The sequence below is a fragment of the Pleurodeles waltl genome, chromosome 4_2, assembly GCF_031143425.1.
Source record: "Pleurodeles waltl isolate 20211129_DDA chromosome 4_2, aPleWal1.hap1.20221129, whole genome shotgun sequence".
Classification (NCBI taxonomy): domain Eukaryota; kingdom Metazoa; phylum Chordata; class Amphibia; order Caudata; family Salamandridae; genus Pleurodeles; species Pleurodeles waltl.
In genome coordinates, this window is record NC_090443.1 from 362,831,386 (window position 1) to 362,858,164 (window position 26,779).

At 43.9% G+C, this 26,779-nt stretch overlaps 1 protein-coding gene across 1 annotated transcript in view; it reads left to right on the top strand.

Moving 5' to 3' along the window:
• Positions 1–26,779, top strand: part of LOC138293867 (guanylyl cyclase C-like) — a 695,267-nt gene that overhangs the window by 470,006 nt on the left and 198,482 nt on the right. The window contains exon 17 of the mRNA XM_069233168.1: positions 21,814–21,946. Coding sequence (XP_069089269.1) covers positions 21,814–21,946 — 133 coding nt within the window. The remainder of the gene's footprint in view (positions 1–21,813; positions 21,947–26,779) is intronic.

A 26,779-nucleotide genomic window follows, 5' to 3' on the forward strand; every position in this document is an offset into this window, starting at 1 on the left:
ATCAAGGGTAAATCTGGAACCCAGATCTCAAAACTCTCAACCTTGCAATTTGGTTCCTGAGGTCATAGTTTGGCTACCTTAACTTACCACTAGAATGTATGGACATTGTTAAAGAAGCATGTAGACCCACCAGTAGAGCCTGTTATGCACCAAAATGGAAACATTTTGTACTGCCACTGAAAACAAATTGATCCTTTAAAAACCACAGTGCAAAATGCTGTCTCGTACCTACTTCACTTACAAAAGACAAACTTAGCATAAGCCTCCATATGGTTACATCTCGCTGCAATGATTGCCTACCTCCAAATAAGACAGCACCTTTCTCTGTTCTAAATTCCAGTCATCAAAGACTTAATGGAAGAACTCAAATGAGTAGTTCCACCAACTGTGACCCCTGCATACTCCGGGAACCTTAAAATCGTTCTCACCTGATTCATGGGTCCCCCATTTGAATCTCTACGCCCATTCCCCCTTCATTTTCTTTCTTGGAGGGTGGCAATCTTAGTCGCCATCACTTTACATTAGGTGTAAAAAGAGCACTCATGTTCTACATTGATAGAAATAAAGCTTTCAGAAAGTCTAACAAACTCTTTGTCGCTTTTTACCACCACACAAAGGCAACCCTATATCTAAATCTGGCATAGCCAGATGGATAGTAAAATGTATTCAACTTGCTGTCTTACGGCTAAAAGACCTTTACCTGTTCTTCCGAGAGCACACTCCACTCGCAAAAAGGGAGCAGCAATGGCTTTTTTAGGAAACATCCCCATAGCTGCCACATTTAAGGCAGCTACGTGGCCCACACCACACACCTTTACCAAATATTACTGTGTTGATGTTTGAGAACACAGAAAGCCAGTGTAGGTCAAACAGTGCTATGTATCCTTTTTCCAAAACACTGCAACATCCACAGGGTGGCCACTGCTTTAAGGGAAAACTGCTTTGCAGTCTATGCAGAGTATGTGTATCTACAGACACACATGCCAAAGAACGGAGTATGTTACTCTGTAAGCATCTGTTTGTGGCATGTAGTGCTGTAGATTAACATGCGCCTACCCTCCTTCCCGGACACCTGTGGCCGTTGCAGTTCCTTATATATTTACATTTAGCATGGTCATCGCATTACTTACACATACTTTACACTCCTTTCTCACCTGCCTGCAGGAAAATAATCTAACAATGGAGTCGATGCCCATGCGCATTATCACCGAGAGGAGGATTCCCTCAATCATGTGACTCGAAAGACTTCTTCGAAGAAAAAGAAAAACAACTTGCACAACTCTAGACCTAACACTAGATGGCAGGAGTATGCAGATCATATGAATCTGCAGCACTACATGCCACAAACAGCTGCTTACAGGGTAAATTGCATATTCCTTTCTGTGGCCCAGGCACTAGATCGTCCAATAATAATCAAGCAAAATACTTAGCTTCATCATACTGTAGGGCTGCCAATCTGTAATTTTCCGGATTTGATGCATCACCCTTTTTATCGACTGGATGTATAACTGATCCTTTCCATGTGGCTGATATTCGTTCAATTTGTGAATTACGATTGTAGAGCTGAATTAATTTTGTTCGACCAAAATGATGGATTAGCCTTACATATTGCTTGTCGGGGCCATTTGGTCCTGCTATTCCACATTTGCTGCTTTTTAAAATTAATTTTGAAATTTGACATATCATTAATTATTAATGTGTATTTTCCTTTAAACGTTTCTCTGTCAAATTTCCATAGGGTCTTTTGAAAGCGTAAGACTTCTTGTATTTTGATTGACACTTAATTTCGTAAATATTTTGTGAAATGCCATTCTTTGTAATTAAATATTTTTTTCCATAAGTTCTCGGATATATTTGCATTTTTTGATCTGAAGCTACCGTTGTTAAGTTTATTTATTGTCGTCCGGAATTTGTTTGTTTTTTGTTTTTTAATGATGTGGTGCATATTGGTCCAAAATTGGTCTTGAATTCCTTTTTTGCCGTTCAAATTGATTTTCTGTATTTCTTTAGTAAATTGAGTACTTTCTTATATTGCAATCTATTTTGTAATGTGTACATCTCCATTTTTAGAGCCTTTGTAAAGCACATATTCTTAATTCCACGCAAAAATATAAGAAAAACATGTTTTCAGGTATAGCACTGGCCCAATTTGGACGTTTCGAATTTGGATTGTATCATGAAACATCTACATTAATTTTGTCTAAATGTGTAGGTTTGGTTAACAGTAATCTGAAAAACTCTATTTTGGGGGTTGATGTATTGTACTTTCTGATCACTTCTTGTAGCTGCAGATTTCTCACCTTTTGAATATTCCACAGGCATCAGACCGTATCTGGAAACTTTCAACACTATCTCTGTACATCAGCTGCACACTGATGCCGTTCTGCTCTAAAATGACATAAGTAGCCTATATGGCTCCAAAGCGACGTGCTGACATCTGTTCCTTTCTTTCTGTGCCACCAAATGTGGGTTCAGGGCTCTCCATGTCATCTGTCAGGGACATTTACCTCAAATGTTTTCCAAATTCTTTTCTTCAGTGTGCAGGGGACGTCACCCTATAAAACAACTGTTTTTAAGCCCTGTAAGGACTGTTACAAACAAATGTCTGTGACATTCCCAATCAGGTGTGCCTGTGGTGTCTGAGAATAAGTCACAACTCCAAGATCTTAAGTGATTGCGTGTTTCTGAACCTAAAGGTCACCCGGGAACATGGAGCAAAACTTTACATTGCCACTAATAATAAGACTCTTCACAGAGACCGCTCTAAGTCGCTAGCCAAGTCCAAGACTCAGTCTCAGTCCAATTCATGCTCCAGAAGTCATTGAGGCTGCTCCAGAGGCTGGCCTTCATGGTCTTCAAAATTGTCCCGTATGTCCAAAACTCAAACAAAAGAAATTGAAGCTGGACTTGGACCCCTCTCTGCATTCACATTCACCTGAGTAGGCATGGGGAGGAGCTTTGACTCTCAGTCTTGCTTCTGGAGTCACCCAACTTTGGAGCCATCCCACAACTGGTTCTGGAACAACTCCAGCTTCTGGAACTATCTGCCACACCAAAGCAGATCAAATTGCATCACACAGTCATGCTCAGGCTCTTCAGATTCTTGCAGAATCCCTCTGGTGCACCTTCAGACCCTAAGGAGCTGTAAGGCCTTCCATCTGGAGTACCTCTGGCAGGTTTGCCCTCAGCCAGTTGGACTTTCTGAGCTTGTCACTACACCCCTGGCTCCACTTCCAGCCGCGCCTCTGGTGCCACAGCATTAAATCCATCAACACTGTATGAGGAGGTACCTATAGTACTGTCTGACTCCAAGTCAGAACTGGTCCAACCTCGACTGAAGTAGCAGGCAATGACTGTTAAGGTGCCGTTCCCCTTTCCTGATCTGCTGCCTTCATCGGGTGAGCCAGTAGCACCAGTGCTGGCATTCATGCCATGCATGGCTGCAATCAACTGGGTTCTCAGGCAATGTCCAGTCCTTCCTTATGGAAATGCCCTTCGATGGGACTCGCTTGTCCGGTGACAAGGCTTATGCCACTTTAGAGTGTTTTAAGGAGAGCAGTGCTAATGCACTCTCTATGGGCCTCTCTGTCCTGCCTCACCAACAGCACCACTGTTACCGCTCCTTTTGCAGGCTTGATAGAGCTGTACTGTACCATGAGCCTGTCCAGCCTCAGCAAGGAACCCAGCAGTTTGGCAGTCAATACCATAGATCCCATCACTCCCTTGGGCTCTTGTTGCCCAGCGGGCCACCCAGTCCTTTGCCCCCACCTCAAAAGCCCCTTTAGCATGTCCTTAGGGGAGCACAGCCACCTGATGAGAGGCAGGACCCAATAATTATTTTCTGGTTGGCAAGCAATAACTTTGGACAGATGGGTTCTGCAGATCATCCGCAAGGGCTTTGCCTTGCCCTTCCCCTCATCCCTGCCTACCTTCCAACGGCCCTCAGTGACTGACGGAGGACTATCTGTCTATTTTGCAGCAGTAAGTCCACACCTTTTTGGCTAAAGGGGCTATTGACAGGGTGCCAGCACCAGAAGTAGGATGTGGTTGTTACTCCTGCTACTTTCTGGTGCCCAAGAAGGACAGAGGCCTTTGTCGTGATACGGACCTGCGCCCTCTCAATGCCATCCTCCAGAAGGAGAAATTCAAAATGCTCACCTTGGTTCAGGTCTTATCTGCCCTTGACCCTGGAGGCTGGATTGTGGCATTGGACCGGCAGCACCCCTATTTCCATAAATCCTTCCTGTTGGCCCATTGGCGCCCCTCAGATGTTAACAATAGCGATGGTAGTGGTGGTAGCACACCTTCAGAGGTCAAGGGTGCTTGTCTTCTCCTACCTCAATAACTGGCAGATGAAGGCGGGCTCACCCCAGGCAGTCATCAACCACCTCCAGACTACGGCAAACCTTTTGCCATCTCTAGGGTTCACTATGAACATGCTAAAGTCACACCTGACTTCATCTCAGGCTCTCCCCTTTTATTGGAGCCATTCTGGACACAGTTTCCTTTTGTGCCTTTCCCCTGGGGAAGAGAGTCCAAGTCATTTAGGCTTTGATCCTAATTATTCTGCCTCATTCTTGGATTTCAGTGAGGTTGACTCTGAGGCTGCAGAGATTGATGGCCCTTCCACATCCAGCTAGTCGAGCATGCCAAGTGGCATTTGCAGGCTTTTCAGTAGGACCTAAAGTCTCAGTGGGCCCAAAATCAAGAGGACCTCTCCAATCACATCCAGAACCCAGAAGAGGCTGCAAAAGACCTGCAGTGGTGGTCATTGGATCAGTGGCAGACTGATCTTCCTGCCTCACCCAGAACTGACAGTGGTGACCGAGGCATTGCTTTTGGGTTGTGGCGGCCACCTAGGAGAGGACTCTGATGGTGTCTAGTGGAGTCCTGGCTCTATATCAACCTTCATGAGCTGAGGGCCATCTGCTTGGCATTGCCAGCCAGCCTTTCTTATGTCCTTCATAGGGAGGCTAGTACAGGTGCTCACAGACAACACCACCACCATGTGGTACTGCAACAAATAGGGCGGAGTGGGGTCACAGACCCTGTGCCAGGAAGCCCTGCGCCTCTGGAACTGGCTTTACTGCCAAGGGATCTTCCTGATGGTAAACCACCGAGCAGGATCATTGAATGTCAGGGTGGACAAACTCAGCAGTCGGCACCTAGCAGATAACAAGTAGCAGTTATACCCAGAGGTGGCACAAGGTCTCTTCTGCAAATTTTGTCTCAGTCTGTATTCCACTTCTGAGAATGTGCAGTGTTAGCACTTCTGCATGCTGGAGTTTTCTGAGTTCTCAGGAAGATCAGGATTGACTGGGCACAATTAATCCTTTGGGCTGCCCTTTTCAAAGGATCTGCTACCATAGCAGCAGGGACAGGCTCTGCACCCAGCCTCCCGAAACTCCACCTTCATGCCTGGAGATTGAGCAGCAGCAGCTGATCACCTTCGACCATTCTCTAAAGGTCGTTGATATTATCTCGGAAGCCAGGTGTTCCTCAACTAAAACTGCATACACCTGTTGTTGGACCAAATTTGTAGCTTTGTTCAGCACTTATCAGGCAGACCCCCTCCAACCCAAGATATCTAATGTTTTTTGCTTTGGCCCTTGCCCGGCAAAGCATTGCTATGGGCACTGTTCAAGGGTACCTTTGAGGTACTGGGTTTTTCAGAACCGGTACTGATCCGGTAACCCAGCGGTGCCAGGGTACACCCAAAGACCTCGGGTACTTTCCTGATTCAGACCACAGAAACTCAGAGTCTTCTAGGTGAAGTCAAATATCGAATTTATTGGCTGCAGCCAAGTAACAAGCGTCCTAGAAGTACAACAGCACGGTTTGTATGTTCTCAGGAGACTGTGTTTCAATGCAAAGTCAGGTTTCCTTATATACAGTTTTTTAAGCTTCAGGCAAACATTCTTGACATTTTGGTTGGTCATTCACATGTTTCCACTACAAAGGAAAAAACAGTGTCATGATGAAACCTCATATTTCATGTCATCCAACCCATAATAAATTACCCGGCAAGGCCTAGTATTTTACATCAGATAAGTGTGGACCCCTAATAAAAACGGGCACCTTCCCCTCGTAAAGTAAGAAGAAGAAAAGAGCAGGTGCAGGTGTGAGCAAGTTAGGCAGGGTGTGTGAGCGATAATAAGGGTTTTATGGCCTGGTGTGCCTTGATGCTATCTGATTCGGCCACTGGGAGAGGGACTGACCAAACAGGTTTGGCCTGAGGCAATGGTTCCAGCTTGCCCAGGTCAGAGAAAAGTCAATCAAGGTGTACGTGTCCTTGGAATCAAATCTGACTGTATTATAAGCCTATGTGAGGGCAACTTTTAAAAATGGCTGCCGTGTATAAAATGGGAGCCACGAGTGCAGGACGAAAATGGCGATTTCGAGGTGAAAACGCTGCTGGAATTGAGCGAAAATGCTCATGCTTAGTGTACTAGTCATTATCGGTCTTTTGATACTAAAATCGTACTGCTGTGGCAAAGTAAATTACATGGGTCCAGAATTTTTAGAACCACACCTTTTGGCTCTTTCAGCTTTTCTGCTGTTGTGGGTTCAGCCTTCATTGTTAGTCTCTAGTTGTTATGTGTTTTTAAAAGGTTGCGATATCTGTTCCCTCCCTCCCCCCTTTGTCATGCCACAGCGGGACCTTAATTTGGTCCTTACATTCCTGGTGTGTGCTCCCCTCATGCCACTTCACAGCTTCACCTTGCAGCTTCTCACCCTCAAAACAATGTTCCTGATCGCCCTTACTTCAGCTTGGTGCATGTGTGAGCTTCAAGCTCTTTGTGTCAACCCCCATACACCACGTTTTTCCCAGGCAAACTGGCTCAGCAGGTGTGAGCTTTCTTCTTGGCAGAAGTTGTGACACTGTTCCACATTGGTCAAACCATCACCCTGCCAGCATACTATGATCCGCCTCACCCCTCTAAGGAGGAGAGACTCCATCACTTGAACTCTAAGAGAGTGCTGATCTTTTACTTAGATTGCACCAAAAAACACCAGTTGGAAGATCAACACGTGGAGTTCTCTGGAGTGAAACAGGACAAGGCTGTGCAGAAGAGAACCTTCTCCTGCTGAATCATGCTTTCATTGGCCAAAAACAGCCTCCAAAAGGACTGAATGACCATTCTACCTGGCCCAAAGCTGCTACCACTGCATTGGCCAGAGGAGTCCCTGTCCTTCACATATTTCTGGCTACTAAGTGGGAAGCCCTCCATATGTTTACAAAGCACTATTGTCTGGACAGTTAGTTTCCCAAGAGTGGCATTTTGCCCACTCGGTTCTGCAGGATTTTCAGGTTGGAGTCCTTCCACAGAACCACCTCCATGTAGGTATTGCTTTGGTGTGTATTCAGAAGGTGAGAGATGTGGGGATAGATGTCTCTATCAGAAAAACATGTTATTTGCCTTCGGCAAGTCTCTTTCTGGTGGAGACTCAATCCAGTTGCAGATTCCTCACCGACCTTCCCCGATCTGTGATTTGCTTTATCCATTAATAAGATCCCAAATCTAGGAATCTGCACACTGATCACACCAGTATGCTTTTTGGGCTCTGCGCCTGGGGCAACAACAGTCCTGAAGGCAATTTACATCAGTTTGCGCGAGTGGCAACTACATAGGCTCCACAGGCCACAGCGGAACAGTGTCAGTGCGGAGCCGCACAGCGCCACCTGCCAGCAGGCAGAGGTACTGCTGAAAAGTTTCCACATCCAGTTTGATGCCTTGCGGCTAGCTAGAGACTGCCAGAAAGAAGGTTACCAAAGGTAAGTAACTTGCTCGTTAGCCTAGCCATAAGCAGCGAGTTAGCTTTTGCCTAACATAGGTGTAAAATTATATTTATTGGTAAAATAACATTAGCACTAACTTCTTTCCATCTTTTAGGTTGTATTTATTTGTACAACTGCTTCATTTTCCCAGTACTTGGGATCCAAGCATTTACTGATGATTTTGATCAGGCCGCTGCTCTATCCTGAAATTTTAACACCTGGACCCAGATTTACCACTCTGGTAAACTGGCGCATGAGCAACACAAACCTGTACATAGTGCTATAATTCCAAGAAAAGACAGTGATGTCTAAGGTGAGATTTGTCTTTGAGTCAGAGTCACCAGTAGAAACGTCAATGTGATGACAACTGGTAAAGGATAAGCTGGGTAAAAGTTGTAATTTAAGCTTCTCTGCATCACCAAGAAGTGTGCTGTAATGTCGAAAAAGGCAGATTTATGTGGAGGATAAACATAAAAAGTGAATTCTGTGCATGTTACCTGATGACGAATCCAGGAAATAAGGCATTTCTGTAATATACTTAAATAATTCTCTGAACTAAAGGATAGATACAGGAGTCTGGCACTGGCATTTACGGAGGAAGAAAAATGAGTCTCAATTAGCCCTGCACCTGATAAACATAAAGCCGTCAAATGGAATTATCTAAAAAAGTCCTCTTTCAGACTTCTGAGGTGACCTACAGACTCACAGACCCTGCCACGCAGGCATGGTCGTCAGGCCTGTTACAGATGCTTGCATCTGGGAACAAACGTTCACCTACCTCAGTCTTTGAGCCACCTAGAGCAAAGAAGCATGCTTTTAAAACTAACAAAAGAACATTTTCTCATACATCAGGAACTGTTGTTAGAAAATGTAAGCTTCCTATTCCCTCTGCCTTGATATCTGCAAGAAGCTCCTCATCGTTGACCTCAACATCTGATGCATCACCATCAGTCAAACCCAAGATGGGTAACATGTTTGCACAAGGACTGGAATCACAAGTTTCACTGTAATAACTGCATCCTGCAATTTTCCATAGGTCAACTTTGGCAGCTCAAACCTGCTGAAATTTAAGGATATTAATGCCTAATAAAAGCCAGTTTGTGCAGATTTTGGTGCACACAAAAACAAAATCCGAATGTGATGCCCCATTTTGAAGGGCACAACTTGTACTAGGCGATAATTACTGCACCCTTTAAAATGTGACTCCGGGGATACGGAATTATAAATGAGGACCCAAGTTGGTATTGTGATTGTCGACAGCACATTCTAAAATGGGAACAGGCTTTCTATTGTTGGCTGCATAAGATCAGTAAGGTACGGATCATCATCATCTAAAAATGTAATATGTAGAGCAACATTCGGATTATGATGGTGGTGTCGATAAGCCTATGCAACATCAGCATTATCAGGATAATTCTTACAATTTGTTACATATGTAGCCACATCTTAAACAGATGTGTGTTGAACATTATAATACTCAACCTTTAATTCCTTCCATTCATGTCCCCATAGACTTACTAAAATCTTTGCAAACAGTGATGAAGGCATTTGTAGAATGCTATTGTGAACAGAGACAGGAATCATTTCCACAGCCATAGTGTTCGCCTCAGTGACCTCCAGTCTTGCCTATTTCAGTTCATGGACCAACAGTTCATCTATTAGTAATAATCAGTAACAACACTTCCTGCTTAACCTATCTACTTTCATTAGTGGAATTAATCCAATGTGCAGAAACCCCAAAAATGTGTTTACATTTTTATTTCATTTTGCATGATTTATTTTATAAAAAGTGTTCTTATTTTCATATAATTCATTTTTACATAAATTTTTATATAGATCCAATGCTTAAAACTCATACTCCATATATACTGGTCCTTTAAACTCCCAGAGAAAAAATATTTACCAGATAACCAAATAGACCATTCTTCTTTAGTGTTCGATTGATGCGTCTTGAGAGGGTTTTCCAAAAATTTGGCTAACGCATGTTTTGGTGGAATACAGACTCTTTTAATCTCCTTTTTCAGGATCTATTACTCTTAAATTTCTCAATTGTATTAACCCAATCCAACAAGTGAGGAAATCCAGTCACGTAAGTCTTATATAGGTTACAACCGCATTTATAAATTTCCAATTATTAATTCGTTATGTAGTATTTCACACTTGGGGTATACAGTACAGCCCCACATATTGTCCACCTTCCAAATCATATAATGCTTGGATCCGTGTAGTTAGCAGAAACACAAACTGCAATTGCACCCTTCATAGAGCTTGTGCAAATGATCACCCTATCATTCCTAATTTGCAGGAAGGGTTCCTGAATACTGAGGGTTTGAATCTTCGTGCCCCGTCTGGAAAAAGTCATAGCCACAAGTAGAGCAACCTTCCAGGAAAATAATTTCATATCCACCCTATGAAGGGGTTCAAGTGGGTGTTTCATGAGCTGTTATAGCACTGTGTTTATTTGCCACGATGGAGGAGAAGGTCTGACTCTAAACAAACCCTTGGGGAACTGCTTGACAATTCAGGCAGACCATAACGATGGTGACGTGGCAAATTGCCTGAACCAGGAGATAGCTGACAAATGAAGTTTGATGGATACACAAGCCAGTCCTGATTGGGCCAGCTGCAATTAATGTGGAATGATCTGTTCAGGTGACAAGAAAAGTGGATGTACCTGCATCTGTTGGCATCATATACAAAATCTCTTTCACTTATGACAATAGGTTTTCTTTGTACTGTCCACTTGGGCTTTGGCAAGTATGTCCTTACAATCAGGAGAGATGTTTAAGTGGGCAATTGCGTTGTGTTCAGGATCCAAGCCGATAAGTGAAGAGACTTGGGATCGGGGTGCAACACTTGACCCTTGTTCATTGTTAGGAGAAAAGGTGTCGTACTCAACTGAATGTGAGGTTTCTCTGAAAGGAGAAGTACCTCAGTAAACCAGTGCTGGCAAGGCCATGTTGGAGCTGTCAATATTATCCTGCAAGGTTAAGTCTTCATTGCGAGAATCTTTGGAATGAGGGGAATGTGCAGAAAGGAGTAAGCAAAGATTCTGAACCATGTCATCGAAAAAAATGCATTCCCCCATGATCCCGGATCAGCATTTGCTCTGGGGATTTGCAAAGAGGTCGAGATTCAGTTTGCCCCACTAAGAGAAGATTTGATTGAGGGTTTCCTGATCCAATCCCCACTTGAGGCAAGGTGTCTTTAGTCTGCTAAGAAGTTTCGCTATTGCGTTCTGCCTTCCTGGGAAGTGCTCCACTCGTAGATTAACTCCATGACAGATGGACCAATTCCAGATGTCTTGTGACTCTTGAGAGAGGAGAAGTGATCTTGTGCCACATTGTTTGTGTATTTAGTGCATCATGGTTGTATTGTCTGTCCATATTAGAACCACAAAGCCCCTTATCCTCAGAATGAAAGCCCGTAAGACCAGGTGTACTGCCTTGAGCTCATTAAGATTGATATGATAACGTCAGTGAGGCTTTTGCTGCTGACTTGAAGGTCCTGAAGGCATGCTCCCCATCCTTTCATGAAGCATCGGTGGTGATGACCAAGGGAGAGGGTAGACTGAGGAACAAAAGGCCATCTCTCATGTGTGTGTGTCTGTAGAGTCCACTAAGATAGGGTCTTGATCATGGCTGGGGTGACTTTGATGATGTTGTGAAAAGGGCCCGTACCCACTGAATATCTAGTTCTTCCTGAAGGGGTCCCCCTCATAGCCAGCAGAACAGAACTAGAGGAATGCACGATAGCATCATCCCCAATAGTGATTTGTAGAGGCGCACTGAAAGAGACTCTTTTCTTTGAATCAACTTTAGTAATTATATTAGCCTTAGTTGTCTCTCTTATGTGTGATGTGCTTTGTTGAGTGTAGTATTCAGTGTTGCTCCCAAGAAGGTTATGCTTCTTGATAGTTGAAGGACTGATTTGTTCCAATTCAGAGTGAGACCCAGCTCACTGAACAGGGTTATGCAGGCGGTTGTTGATTTTCATGCTGCTCGACTGGAATGAGCCTTCAGAAGCCAGTCGACTAAGTATGGGAACACTTGGTATTTCTGTTTTCTTAAGAAGGCCGCTTATGGAGGCAAACACTTTGTGAATATTCTTTGGGCCGACTTCATGCCGAGAGGAAGAACCCTGAACTGGTAGTACCCGCTGGCTACTGTGAACCTTAGGAATCTCCTATGCGAAGGATGGATGGGGATGTGAAAATACGCATCCTGTAGTTTCAGGGTTGATATATAATCTCCGTGATGAGGGAGTAGGAAACTATCCTGTAACATTACAATGCAGAATGAATGTTTTTTTCCAGGTCTGTTTTGAGTTCTCTGAAGTCGAGGATTGGTCGCCGCTCCTTCCACTTTTTACGGACCAAGAAGAACAGGGAATGGAATCCCTTTCCTTGTTGCGAAACAGGACCTTTCTATATCGCCCCATTCCTGAGCATGGTCTTGACCTCATATTTTAGCTATTGTATATGTTTCGAAATGGAGGTGTGAGGTGGGTTTGGTGGTGGGGTCTGAATGAAATCTAGGGTGTGGCCGAAGGGCTAGGATCCATTGGTCCGATGGTATCTCTTGCCAGCAATGGATGTAGTGGGATATTCTTCCTCCTAGGAAAGGGGAGTAACCTGAGCCTGTAATTGTTCATTGGCGATGACCAGCGTCCTTTCTTTGGCGTCCTGGTCTGCCTTTAGGCGTGGGTCTGTATGCCACTTGCAGCAGCAGCCATTGAGAGTATTGTGGATTAAATTGCTGAGAGGTAGATGTATAGGAGGGGTACTGATATTGTTGATAACCTCCCCTATAAGACGGAAAGCTTCACCCTCTGGCACCACAAAAGGGCAATTTCCTGAACTGAAGAGTTCCCAGTGATTTCGCTGTGTCTGTTTCCATCTTTATGGTTTGTAGGGCTTTGTCGACATGCTTGCAAAAAACAGCTTTCCCATCGAATGGAAGATCCAATATTTTGTTTTGCACCTCAGGTCTAAACAAGGTAGTTTTGCTTTCTGAGTATGGTAGAACCTGCAAGGTGTCTAAGTGCCGTTGTGGCGAAATCCATAGCGCAATCTATCATGTACGCAGAAGTCCGCTCCCCTTCCTGTAAGATCTTCTTGGACTCTGCTTTAGCCTCCTGTGTTAGCTGATCTAGATATGGCGCAATGTCAGCCCATAGTTGTCAATCATATCTTCCTAGAACAGCTAGAGAACTTTCTACCTTGACCATAAGCACTGACATTGATGAAAAGCACTTGTCAATATTATCAAGGTGCCTACCCTTCTTGTCTGGAGGCACAGAGATTGGAGTGGAGGGGTTCTTGGATCTATTTTGGGCCACCTGTGTGATCACTGATTCCAGATTTCGATGGCCACTAAGACAAGCCAGTGCATTTTCTTGAGCCTTGTATTTCTTAACTGGACGCAGAAGAACCACAGTCACTGTGGCCAAATTCTTCATTACTTTTAATCCCTCTTCCCAAATGTAGTAGACAATAAGCATAGATCTCACACTTTTCTGGAATGGCTCCTTGAAATCATAGAAAAAAGCAGTTTGTCTGCTTAGTGGACATGGGGAGTGTGATAGTAATCCCATTCCGTGTGAATGGTGCAGAGCTCCCCTTCTTCTCTCCTATCATCAGAGGCTGCTAGATCTTGGAGAAGAGCTGTCTGTGGGGTATACCTTGCTGACATAGGCAATGATACTGGTTTTTGTCTTGGAGTGGAAGGCTGAACAGTAGGTGATCTTGCAGGTATGGATGCTTCTTGTGCAGTAGCTGTAGCAGGTGGAAAGCACCTTCTATGATCTAAAAGCATGAATTGGAAGTCAGAAACCAGAGAACCAGGTAGACAGACCATTTCCTCCTGGTATGAGTGCCGACGTTGTTCATGAGAAGCATAGTAATCTTGTTGTTCATAATCCTTTAATCATACTCCTCTCCTCCTCCTGGCACGTTACATGCAGCTCCAAGGGACTGTGGGGGCCCTTCATCCTCCTAGTCTTCCTCATCTAATAGATGGGCTGGTACAAGAGGAATCACCTTGCTTGGAGAGGTGTGCGCTGGGGTCAAATATTTGATTTTTTCATGTTTTTTAATTTTTTTCTCTTGTCAACAAGGTTGAAAGGATCGTTGTCAAGACAACTGTCTCTTCCATTGACGGAGGAGTCGTCATCGGTCTCACCATAGTCAACAAAGTAATGGACGCCGATGGAGGAGCCATCGTCACTGCTGTCGATGACCAAGTCAGAGAAATCTTCTTCCTCAACGATCTAGTTGGAGATGCTGTGGACGTCGAGAAGGACGAAGAGTTGGAAAGCATGGAGATAGTGCTTATAGTTGCCATCGTTGGTGCTGCCGTGTATGCCTTCGTCATCACCGGCGATGAGGTTTTCATCGATGGCGGAACGCTCATTGACAATCTGTCAGAAGATGGAGCTGAAGAAGGTTTTTTAAAATAACGACAAACCAGAGGAGGTGTTGGAGGCGATTCAGATGATGACTTTTTGAGTTTTTCTGAGAAGGCAAATAGTCCTTTTTTATCCTTTTGTTTGGAAGAAAGCTCAGATTCCTCAGGAGATTTTGAAGGACTGCGGCCTTTGTAAGAACCTTGAGTGGTCTTTTTTTAGGCTTTTTTTTGGGCTGTTCACAGGAGGAGCAACAATGGAGTAATCTCTCCCTTCCATGTGATCTCCTTGGGGATAAAGAGGAGTCCTCGCTATCCAACTCAGACACAGGCTCTTTCCTAGTCTTGAGCTTCTGGAGCCAAATCAGTAGCCTTCCTTCTCTGTCTTTCAATGCCTTTGTAGAAAAGGTACGGCTTTCTTTACAGTCTTTGTCTGTATGATCTGGATAAAGGAAATAAATGCAGTCCTGATGAGGATCCTCAGATTGAAGCCTCTTTTTACCACATATACTGCAGGCCCTTGAGAGACGTTTCTTCTACTTCTCTGACATGATGAGATCAGAGATGAAATCAGATTCATAGCAAAAAAGCACTATGGGCAAAGGTAAATGCTCCCAAGGCACAGGAATGTTGAGAAATTCTTTGAAATATATATCAAAGTAGGTGTAACTGAGCCAAGTTCAGTGGAGACCCCATAGCACAACTTGCGGTTGAAAATCTGAGGGACAGGAGCTTCTCACAGGAGTGTTCTAGAGGGTAGGCAAGCCTGATTGGCTGAAACCCAAGATTGGTCTCATTTAGAAATTGACTATGATATGTTACAAAATTGAAGGACCTCGGGCCTTCATACTCTATGTTTAACAGTGCATTACTATTATAAGGTACAGAAGACTCCCATTTCGATGACAGGGAATGTTTCAAGCATGTGAATCTATGAAAGTTCCACTACTGGAGTAAGTAAAGTCTACCCCAAGTGAGAAGCACTAGATAACAAATGAATCATTGTTAATATGTAAATACAGCTGTAGTCTATATGATAGAAGACCTATGTGACTAGATTTTCCCTTCTTGTTGGATTGGGTTAATTCAGAAATGTAAGAGTAATAGGTCCTGAAGAAGGTGGGCGAAAGAACTGTATTCCACTGAAACGTGCTTTGACCAATTTTTCGGAAAAACCCAGTTCAAGACACATCAATAGAAGGATAAAGAAGAATGGTCTCCTTTTGTTCTGTGAGTTTAAAGGACTTGTGCATATGGAGTGCATGGGAGTGGTGTGTGAGTAAGAGATAGTGATTGGTGAGTGGGGTGATCAAATATTGTGTTGTTGTGTACTGTATTGTTTTGATTTTGTATTCATTGTAGTACTGTCTGTGGAATCAATGTAAGAGTTTTAAGCACTGTATCTATGTAAAAACGTTTATCTAAAAATGAGACATATATGTAAATAAGAAAAATGGTCATAAAATAAGTCATGCAAAATGAAATAAAAATATAAACACATTTTTCTGAATCCCTCCACATTGGAATAATTCCATTGATTATTATAGATAGTTTAAGCGGAAAGTATTATTATTGATTGTTGTTGTTGCTCCTCCCCTTTCCAAACCTCACATTATATATCTGGAGGGGAACCCTTTTTTTATATGTAAGTCATCTATTAGTAATGCCAGCATAATGCTGGATCGTAGCCAAAGCGGGAACAACCAACAGACTAAGGCCCTCATACCATCAGCCCTGCGATGGCGGTTGGACCGCCGCAGACAGGGCAGACCAACCGACCCATTATGACCCTGGCTGATCCGCCACGGTCATACCGCCAACACTGCCAGGCATGAGAGCAGGACATATTGGCGAAACGTCCTGTGAAACTACCAAGGAGTGCAAAATACAAGCATCATATACTTGTATGTAGAAAATTCTTAAGGAAGGGGCTGTAGAAAAGGTTTGTTCTAAAGAGTCAAGAAACCAATGATTTTATTTGAGATTCTTTCTTATCCTTAATAAGAATGGAGAACAGAGACCAGTTCTAGATTTACAGAATCTCACCAAGTACGTAATGGTGTAAAACTTTAACACAGTGCCTTTAAAGGATGTTGCCCTGTGCATAGGGAAAGGCTATTATTTGGCATCGAAAGATCTGAAAGATGAATACTTCAAGGTCACTATTCTTTCAAAACATTGGACGTTTCTGTGATTTGCAGTAAACAGATGTTATTTTCAGTTCAAAGCTCTGATATTTGGTCTGGCCAGTCTTCCCCTAGCTCCCACAACTAAAATTTGTAGCAATTGTTTGGCAACAATAGCGGCTCAGCTTTGAAGCAAAGGACTGTCTGCTTACCCATATTTACACCATTAGCTAATCAGAGCATTGCAAATCACTAAGGGGCATATTTATACTCCGTTTGCGCTGTAATTGCGTCGTTTTTTTTGACGCAATTCCGACGCAAAACTAACTCCATATTTATACTTTGGCGTTAGACGCGTCTAGCGCCAAAGTCCATGGAGTTTGCGTCATTTTTTAGCGTGGACACCTACTTTGCGTTAATGATATGCAAGGTAGGCGTTCCCGTCAAAAAAATTGACTCCGAGGCATGTGCGCCGTATTTACACTCCCGGGCAAAATTCACGCCTGGGAGTGGGCGGGTCAAAAAAAATGACGTACGGCCGCTTTTGCGCCGTTTTTTAGCGCCTGGAAAAGGCAGGCGTTAAGGGACCTGTGGGCTCTGAAGGAGCCCAGAGGTGCCCTCCCATGCCCCCAGGGACACCCCCTGTCACCCTTGCCCACCCCAGGAGGACACCCAAGGCTGGAGGGACCCATCCCAGGGACATTAAGGTAAGTTCAGGTAAGTCATTTTTTTTATTTTTTTGTGGCATGGGGGGCCTGATTTGTGCCCCCCTACATGCCACTATGCCCAATGACCATGCCCAGGGGACAGAAGTCCCCTGGGCATGGCCATTGGGCAAGGGGGCATGACTCCTGTCTTTGCTAAGACAGGAGTCATTTCTATGGGGGTTGGGAGTCGAAATAAATGGCGCAAATCGGGTTGAGGCGAAAAATTTGCCTCAACCTGACTTACCCCATTTTTTGGCGCCCAAGCTCCATATCCCCCTACGCCGGTGCTGCCTGGTGTACGTCGTTTTTTTTCACGCACACCAGGCTGCGCCGGCGGCTAACGCCGGCTAACGTCATTGATTAAATACGGCGCCCGCATGGCGCTTCAGAATGGCGTTAGCCGGCGCAAATTTTTTTGACGCAAAACTGCATTAGCGCAGTTTTGCGGCAAAAAGTATAAATATAGCCCTAAATCTAAACTCACAGTTAAGACTGCTCTCCGACATGGGATTGGTCATCGGATAAAGGAATTCCGCCTTGAGCGCCTCAAAAGATACATTATTCCTCGCACCAGGATTCTGTCATAACAAGGAAAAGTTTATCCGTCCACCAAACTGGATCAAAAGTTAATGACACTGGCATCATTTGTTCAAAAACAACATTCTGTAATAACAAGAAAAGTAAAACAGCTTGTTAAGAAACAAGTCTTTTGTATTGACCTCTTTCTTCAATGTCATCTAAGAAAGAGACCATGCCAGAAAGAATTAAACAAGCAGTGGGTTCAAGCAGGAGAGTGATATGACCACATTTGGACCACTCCTCAAATGAAGTTATCTCTACAGTGGTGGAGAATTCTAAAAAATATTTCTGCAGAACAAACAATGTTGCAGTTACAACCACAAGTGTATCAAATAACAGATGCATCCTTGGAAGGCTGGAGAGTTAATTCGGGCAGTTTACATGCCAGTCGTCTGTGATGCCAAGAACAACCACTGCCTATAATAATTTACAGGATCTAAGATCTGACAGATTGTTGCACAAAGCATTCCTACTGTTTCCGAGGAACAAGCAAGTGATTGCGATACAGGCAATATGAGTACAGTTTTTTATATAAAAAAAAGGATTAACAAGAGTCATACATTAATCCTGAGAACCTCAACACCCGTGGTTCTGTCCTATCAAATACATAGAGGACATCTCAGCAGAAGACATCCCAGAGACAATCAGCATGTGCCGCTGGTTTAAGCAGGCTGGTGTCGGTAAATCACAAATGGGATTAGACAACAGGCAGTTGGATGTGGTGTTTTACATGATGGAAAGATCATAATGGAATGTATTTCTAACCAGCCTAAACAACAGGAGCCGCTATTCGCAAGCAGGTGGCCACAACCATGGCTAATGGGTAGGCATTCTCCGTGGTTTGGGAAGAAAAAAATCCTGTATACATTCCCAGCATTACAGCTAAAAAGAAAAGTATTCCAAAAGTTCAAAATAGAGCGCTAAAAAGCTATGCTGATAGCCCCAGCTCGGCCCATACAGCATTGAGCTCTACATCTATGGGTAATGTTTATAGAGTCACCAATCACATTCAACACCCTTAACTTCTATTGAGGGGCAGGAGCCAAATATCTTACCATGACACTTGCATCTCACAGCCTCGCTTCTGACGGTTTAGAGTTTGAAACTCTTGACATATCAGGTACTTTAGACACATTTTACACGTTTCCAGAGCTCAGTCCACTAGAAAGATAAGTAAATTAAAATGAACTTGCTTCTAAGGGTATGCTCATAACTGTCAGAATATTGTCCTGCATCAAGAACAGATAACAAATTTGATCAGAGGTTCTCAGTAATACACATGTTAGCTGTTTCAAGATTGAGTTACGAATGTACACAAATGTGTGATTTTGTGATTTTTAGCTGCTTCAAAAATAAAGAAATGAATAAATAAAGTCACAATTTCTGGGACAACTCAAGTCTGACATTGGAATTACTAGTCCCCATTCTCTAAATGTCCTATGCTTCCCACTACCCAAAGAATATACTGTTCTTTTAGTCTATATTCAGAGATGTGAATCTCAATATTGGTCCACTGCTGGAGAAAAAAAAGTTACCTACTGTAAGTATTTGGGGTATTAGTTAAGGAAATGATGACCCACCTTTAAGCAATAACCATAATCGTTGTTAGGGTGAATCTCTAAAGTCACTAATTTAATCGTAGCTCAACTCTCTCTGAAGAGAGGCTCTGAAGACCTGGCTTTTCCCAAAGTAAGCTGATCATGGCATGTGCATGTCTCCTAATACATTAGTCTATTGTGTCTGCTAGCACCAGGATAACAGTTTAGTAACAGTTACGCTCTACAAATGTTATAAATAATAAATAAACCCCCGGGAGTTATGGCACAGAGCAGACAGGCTTTACTTAGAAGCAAAATGTAGAGTATTTATGCTGTACCAAAACAGTAATTAAGTCAAAACCCAAGAAATGAAAAATTCCAACCCAATTTAGAAAAATAGAGCACATGTTGATACATAAAACGACACAAAAATTACAAAACTCCAATAGAGAGAACTGGAGATATGATGTTGAAGGTTCAAAATAGTGCCAGAAAGCATTAAGCGCCAACTGCGAACATCTATTTGTGATTGAGCAATACCTAGGCGTGCCGGTCGGATACAGAAAATATGTTCTTTTGTAGGACTCTTACCATGGAGGTTAGACTGCTGGTTTCGGGTGGCAGCACCACAGCGTATGGGTGACTGAGTCAGTACCACACCGTCTGAAAGCTGTCTGCCTAACCCTTTCAGTTAGCTAGCAGCACCTCACCCAAACCTAGAAAATAAAGGGGATATGTGGTAGCCTGAAGAATGACACTCTTACTACTCAGGGAAGTCGTGGTTGGCAGATGCTGCCCTTTTCTCTCATTTGCACAAATCTCACACAAGCAAAGGCAGACAAAGAGATGCAGGACAATTTTCAATGCATTTATTAAAAAATATGAGCGGAGATTATTAGGTGGATGAAACATATCACAGTCTGAATTGTGACCATAAGTGTGAAACAAAAAACAATCCCAGCTTATTGGAACAAACATGTGCCTACAAATCCCTACATACACGTCTAGCATTTACATGAGAGCATAGCAGTGATAGCCCCTTTCTGGAAGTAAAAAATCTTCAGCGGGACGAGGCAGCAGGCTGTGGCAGGAATGGTTCCACAAGGTTAGATGGCCTTCGGACGAGGTCCCGATAAACCACTGACTTTTAGAAGGAACATTTTGAATTTCACGCCCATGGAAGGGCCCTAGCTGGCTGGATACTTTCGGCTCCTTCACCCGCTGGACATTTCTACATTAGGATTTAGGGCTGATTTATTTACTCCGTCACAGCAGTGACAGATATCCTGTCCGTCAAAATTGAAATCCCATAGGACATATTATTGGATTTAGATTTCGGCAGATGGGATGTCTGTCATCGTTGTGACAGAGTAACCCGTCCAACAATATCTAAATCATGCCCTTAGTCACTTTTTTGGAGCTCAGATTCTTCCAGCAGGACAAGACTTCAGCTTGTAGCCAAACAGGGCTCCACAAGGCCAGTTACCCTCTCCACGGGGTTCAGCTGAATTGGATTTGGTGCTGCAGAAGAGCTCAGAGCGGGAGCAACTTGATTCCTCAGCCCTGCAACAGTGCTCCTTCGATGGATCTGCTTGGCAGCTTGGTCCCGATCCTCCGGAGTTCACTAAAGCCAAAATGTTTCTAAGGCACAGGTTTCAGGACATGTTAGGATGAGTACACTGTTACACAGCCAGCAGTCTCCGGACCTTGGGGACAGCACTTGGGTGTCACGGCTCCAGCAGATGCCAGCAGCAGGGTCCAGGACACCCCACAATCCAACCTCTACTTGTATTACAATCCTTTTAATGTGTTTTATTGTATGTCACTTTGTCACCAAGGCACAGCATAGTACTTTACAGAGAAAGAGAAATGCATTTATGGCTGCGCAGACCTCTAAGTTGCATGCAAGGCTGTTCGATATATTAAGAGCAGTGCTTAATTTGAGCCGGTGGTTGCCGGTGCGGGACACCGTTACTTATTTATGGGCACCGGCACTGCTATGTCTGCATCAGATGGTTACCAAATGTAATAGAGATAAAAACACACAGATCGGAAGAAGGAGGTAGAGAAAGACAGCAAAACCGTCACAAAGGGAGAAAGCAGCGGCCTTAAGAATTAGAGACAGGGGCAGGGAGTGTATGGCATTAAACAGGCCGCTGGCTTCTGAACAGAGCTTCGGGCACCGGAACCTTTACTTTAACAAATTAAGAGTAGTGTACATACTGATTAGTTTCATTTTTGAGGATGTAGTTGAGGTAAAGGTGCTAGGGAGAAACAAGTTGAAGATGTTGACTTTGAGTTCCTTCCTGAATTTTGTAGAGAGTGAATGCATCTTAGAGTAGGAGCAAGGCTGATTTGCATAAGGCTGGCACCTGTTTTCAGTGGCACATCGAGGGAAGAAAGCGATGGACTGAAGTGCACCCGAATGTAATTTCAAGGGACTTAGATTAATTATTTTAGTCCATCCAACACTTTTTTGTTTTTCCTAATTTTTTGAGAGTCTACCATATACATATGAAATCATTATTGTGCATTGCAAATTCTTTCAAATACTGGTTTGTTTATCTGAGCATTTGTGTTAATTTTAGGCGGTAGTTTGTTTTCCTGTTCAACCCAGTTGTCCCTACAACACATAACGTATACAAATACATTGACTCCATTCCCTTTCTTTTCTCACAGGGCATGTCCTACCTCCACTCCAGCAAAACCGAGGTCCATGGACGTCTCAAGTCCACAAATTGCGTGGTGGACAGCCGCATGGTGGTAAAGATCACAGATTTTGGCTGCAATACTATTCTGCCCGGGAGAAGAGGTACAGAAGTATATGGATGACAACTTGTTTTACTCCCAACAGCGCTGAGCCTCTTCTTGGGCTGGGTATTGGCACTAATTGCCTGGGTGTTGGTACCAGCGACTAGTGGTCAACATGTTGATTGCTTGTATTTTCTTAAGAGGTGTTTAGTTATAACCTGTTAAAGCACGGAGGACCTGATTTCAAAGAAGATGGGGGCAATAGCTCCCTCCCAATTCCAAATGTTACCGGGTGCGAAAACACACTTGATAAAATGAAATGTGATTTTGCAAGATTTTCCACTCGCCAAAAGCGGGAAGAAAATCTGTACAGAAACCAGCCCAGAATTGGGAACTAAGGGCCAGATGTACGACCCAGAGTTTTGCAACTCACAATTTACGACTCATTTGCAAGTCGCAAATTGCGAGCCATAAAACCATATGTACAACAGTGTACTTTACACTGTTTGCGATTTCCAATGGGGTCACAAATGGCCTACCTCATTAATATTCATGAGGTAGGTCACAATTTGCGACCCTATTGGGAATGGCTGCACTCACAGGGATCGTGGACTGCTGGAGACAGCAGACCACCATGTCTGTGACTGCTTTTAAATAAAGCTGTTTTTTTTTTAATGCAGCTCATTTTCCTTAAAGGAAAACGAGATGCATTTCAAAAACAAAAATGAAAAGTTTTCTTTTCATTTTTTCAGAGCAGGCAGTGGTCATGCAAATACATGTGGCCCTAAATGTGATGCGGGGCGTGGTAATTCTGGGTCTCACATGTTATTACCTATTCCAGACGTGATAACTCATGTTGGCTAGTAACTGGAGTGGGGATACTGACCGGAAACAGTAGTGACAAGCCCATTATCTCCTGCAGTTACCACCATCTTTGAGTAAGGCCAGAGCAGGAAGCTAGACACAACTCCTTATCCCTTTATACTTTTTCTCATCTTTAACAGTTTTATACAGCGTATTCTTAAATTTGATATCCTTATTGTTTTAGTAGTATCGCAGGTAAGTGTAAAAAATAAAAAAAATCCAAAAGTTGACCTACACTGTCCTCACAGTAAGAATAATTCAAGATGTTGAGAGATAATTAGCCCTGAACTTCCATTCTTGCCGACCTTTCAAAAATATAATGCTTGCTATGGTAGCTGAATGATGTTTTATTAATGTCAAGTGCCACAGCAAAATTAGTGTGGGGGCCTGCATTGGTTCCTGTTCTGGGCTATAATGCATGTTTCACAAAAACTATAAGTACTGTTTCTCCATATATCTAGATAAGCTGCAAAAGAGTACAGTATATTGAATTCGTGGATATGTTTTAATACCATGCATTCAGACGTGCAACTCTATAGTACAATATTCGTTACTATACTGTTTTGAATTCGGGAGAACTTTGAATGATGAAAATAAACGATTTACAGACAAACCAGTCCATCCTGATATTAAAATGATATTAAGTTCCTTAAACTGTATAGCTTTTAAGATGTAATGTATAGTACAGCGCACTTAGGGGGTCATTCCAACCCTGGCGGAAGCACCGCCAACAGGCTGGCGGTGCTTCCCTGCCCATTCTGACCGCGGCGGTAAAGCCGCGGTCAGAAAAGGGGATCTGGCGGTTTCCCGCCGGATTTCCCCTGTCAGGGCTGAATCTCCAAGGCGGCGCTGCAAGCAGCGCCGCCATGGAGATTCCGACCCCCTTCCCGCCACCCTGTTTCTGGTGGTTTTTACCGCCAGGAACAGGATGGCGGGAACGGGTGTCGTGGGGCCCCTGGGGGCCCCTGCACTGCCCATGCCACTGGCATGGGCAGTGCAGGGGCCCCCTAACAGGGCCCCAGCATGATTTTCTCTGTCTGCATAGCAGACAGTGAAAATCGCGACGGGTGCAACTGCACCCGTCGCACCCCTGCAACACCGCCGGCTCCATTCGGAGCCGGCTTCTATGTTGCAGGGCCTTTCCCGCTGGGCCGGCGGGCCCTCCTTTGGCGGTCGCCCACCGGGCCAGCGGGAAAGCCAGAATGTCCTCTGCGGTCTTTTGACCGCGGAGCGGCCAAATGGTGGTGACCGCATGGCGGGCGGCGACCGCATGGCGGGCGGCTGCCGCCGCCCGCCGCAGTCAGAATGACCGCCTTAGTCATTTATTTAGTTTTGCATAAAATTAATTGTTCAAGTGAAACTATTTTTACTGAATCTATTCAACAAGCTAAAAAAAAACATAATGACTTTCTGTTTTGCCGGAGAGGAAGGCTAGAAAGTTAACCCCAGCCAATGGTTGGGCACAAAGCCGGTTCTGTAGGAGCAAGCACCTTTTAGTATCACTGTAAATGACAACAAACTCTATAGACGTCGTTATCGTTAGTGAGGCACGTGCAGTGGCACACATGCGTTGGTCGAGAAGGGTTCGTTGCATCTCTGATCAAAGCTGTTTTTAATAACCAACCAAGTGCATAGGGGGCACTTTTTGACTAAAGAACAAGTATAAACTGAAAGATTTGCAGTCGAAAAATGATTATTGACCTCCTTAGGTTCCCATATGTGCACGCCGTCTTTATAAATCACTTGGGGGCATATTTATACTCTGTGCCGAATGCACATTCGGCGGAAACCATGCATCATATTTAAACTTTGACGCCGGAGCCCACGTATGTCAAAATTCATCCGTTTGCGTCATTTTTTGGATGCAGGAAACTGCCTTGCGTTAATGACATGCAAGGTAGGCGTTCCCGCCTAAAAAATTACTTTAAGGCCTGTGCACCTTATTGATACTCTTGCGTCATTTTGACGCACAGGAGAGGGGGGGGCCTTAAAAAACAGCGCACAGCCTGATGTGTACCGTTTTTTAACACCTGGGTGAGAGCAGGCGTTAAGGGACCTGTGGGCTCACTTCCATGGTCTCTGACCATGGAAGGAGTCCAGAGGTGCCCTTCCCTGCCCCTCCTGCCACCCTCGCCCACCCCTGGAGGACACCCATGGATGGGGGGACCCATCCCAGGTAAGTTGAGGTAAGTATTTTTTTTTAAGTGGCATAGGGGTGCCTAATTTGGGCCCCCCTACATGCCACGGTGCCCAATGACCATGCCCAGGGGGCAGAAGTCCCCTGGGCATGGCCATTGGGCAAGGGGGCATGACTCCTGTCTTTGCTAAGACAGGAGTCATTTCAATGGGGGTTGTGCGTCAAAAAATGGCGCAAGTCCGGTTTGAGGCATGATTTTTGCCTCAAAGCTGACTTCCACCATTTTTTGACGCACAACCCGATTTTCCCCTACACCGGCGCTGACTGGTTTGAGTCATTTTTTATTTACTCTGACCAGTCCGCAGCGCTGGCTAATGTCATGCCTTAAATAAGGCGCCCGCATGGTGCGTAGAAATGACGTTAGCTGGCGGTAACATTTTTGATGCAAACCAGCGCCGGCGCTGGTTTGCGTCAAAAAGTATAAATATGGGCCTTAGTGCGGGAATGCACTTTTTAATTAAACACTGTTCCAGTCTTGAATCCGCAAATTTAGGTAAACGAACCAAACATGCACATAATCTGTTAGATCTAGATTCTAAAACTGTATTGCTTCGGAGCAATTCTTAAGTCATCTGCAATACCCAATCATACTCCTACAACCTAGATACTGATTCTTCTGCTTAATTACGTAATCAGCATAATGTATAATTCACGGTCCATTTACGCCAGAGTGGTAATATTTCTAACAGCTCTTGTTGCCATAGAAAATGAAAGAGGACATTCTGGGCCAGTCACTCCAAAAGATAACGTCTTTCCTTGAAATTTAGCTACTTGCTGCCTAGTGCATAAGATCTTTCCATGGTACTAGGAGGACAGCCAGGTCAATTTCAGAGCTACACCTTCTTGTAGCAGCATTTATTTATTCCTTCTTAACATCCTTAGTTATCATAGTGTATATCAGTATTGCCTTTATCACATATCTAGTTACCATTTTCACCAAGCCACTCACGGGTTGAAAAATATTAACCTCACGAATCCTCAATGCCACAACAACTTTACAACGGAATTAGGATCAGCACCTGAAAGCTTAAATTAACAGAAGAGTGAAATTTTCTTATAGGCGGATGAGTAGCTACTCTACCTAATTCTAATCTCACTAGTGCTTGTAGGGCATTGCTTCAACTACATTTAGATGTTTGCTAGATGATCCACTGTACAAATTAGCAGAGCACATCAGTGTATAGGTGCTCTTACAAGATCAATCAGTTAATGCAAGTGGTATTTGTAGAGCGCTCGGCTACTCTGCAGAGTGTCTTGGTGCTGAAGGTTCATCGACCACTGTTTTGAAGGGGTAAATTAGAAGGCTCGATCAAACAACCAAGTTTTTAGACTCTGTTTAAAGGAGCCGCGATCTTTAAACACATGTAGAGAGAAAGGACACTAAAGCCAGAGAAGGCAAGAGCATAGAAGTAGGTGCCTCCTTATTTCTTCCATTCAATGTTTAGCACAACAGCCAGGAGAGCATCCAAGGAGCGCAGAGTTCTTTCTGGATGTTAATGTATAGGTCTATTGGCCAGATAGCCAGGACCTGACCTATAAAAGGCTCTATTGGCCAGCACAAGATCCTTGAAGTGAACTCTCTGCCAAAATGGCAACCAATACAATTCTTTAAGATGTACATGGATTGTGTTGTGTTTCTGAAGATTAAGAAGGAGCCAGGCTGCAGCGTTCTGCAGCAGCTGGAGTCTCTTAAGTTGGTACATTGGGAGTACATAGCATTGGCATAGTCCAGTTGAGAGGTTATGAGGGCCTGGATTACCATCTTCTGGCAGTGTGAAGGAAGCAAGAACAGAAACTTTCTTAAGAATCTAAGAAAGCCAACACACATTCCTA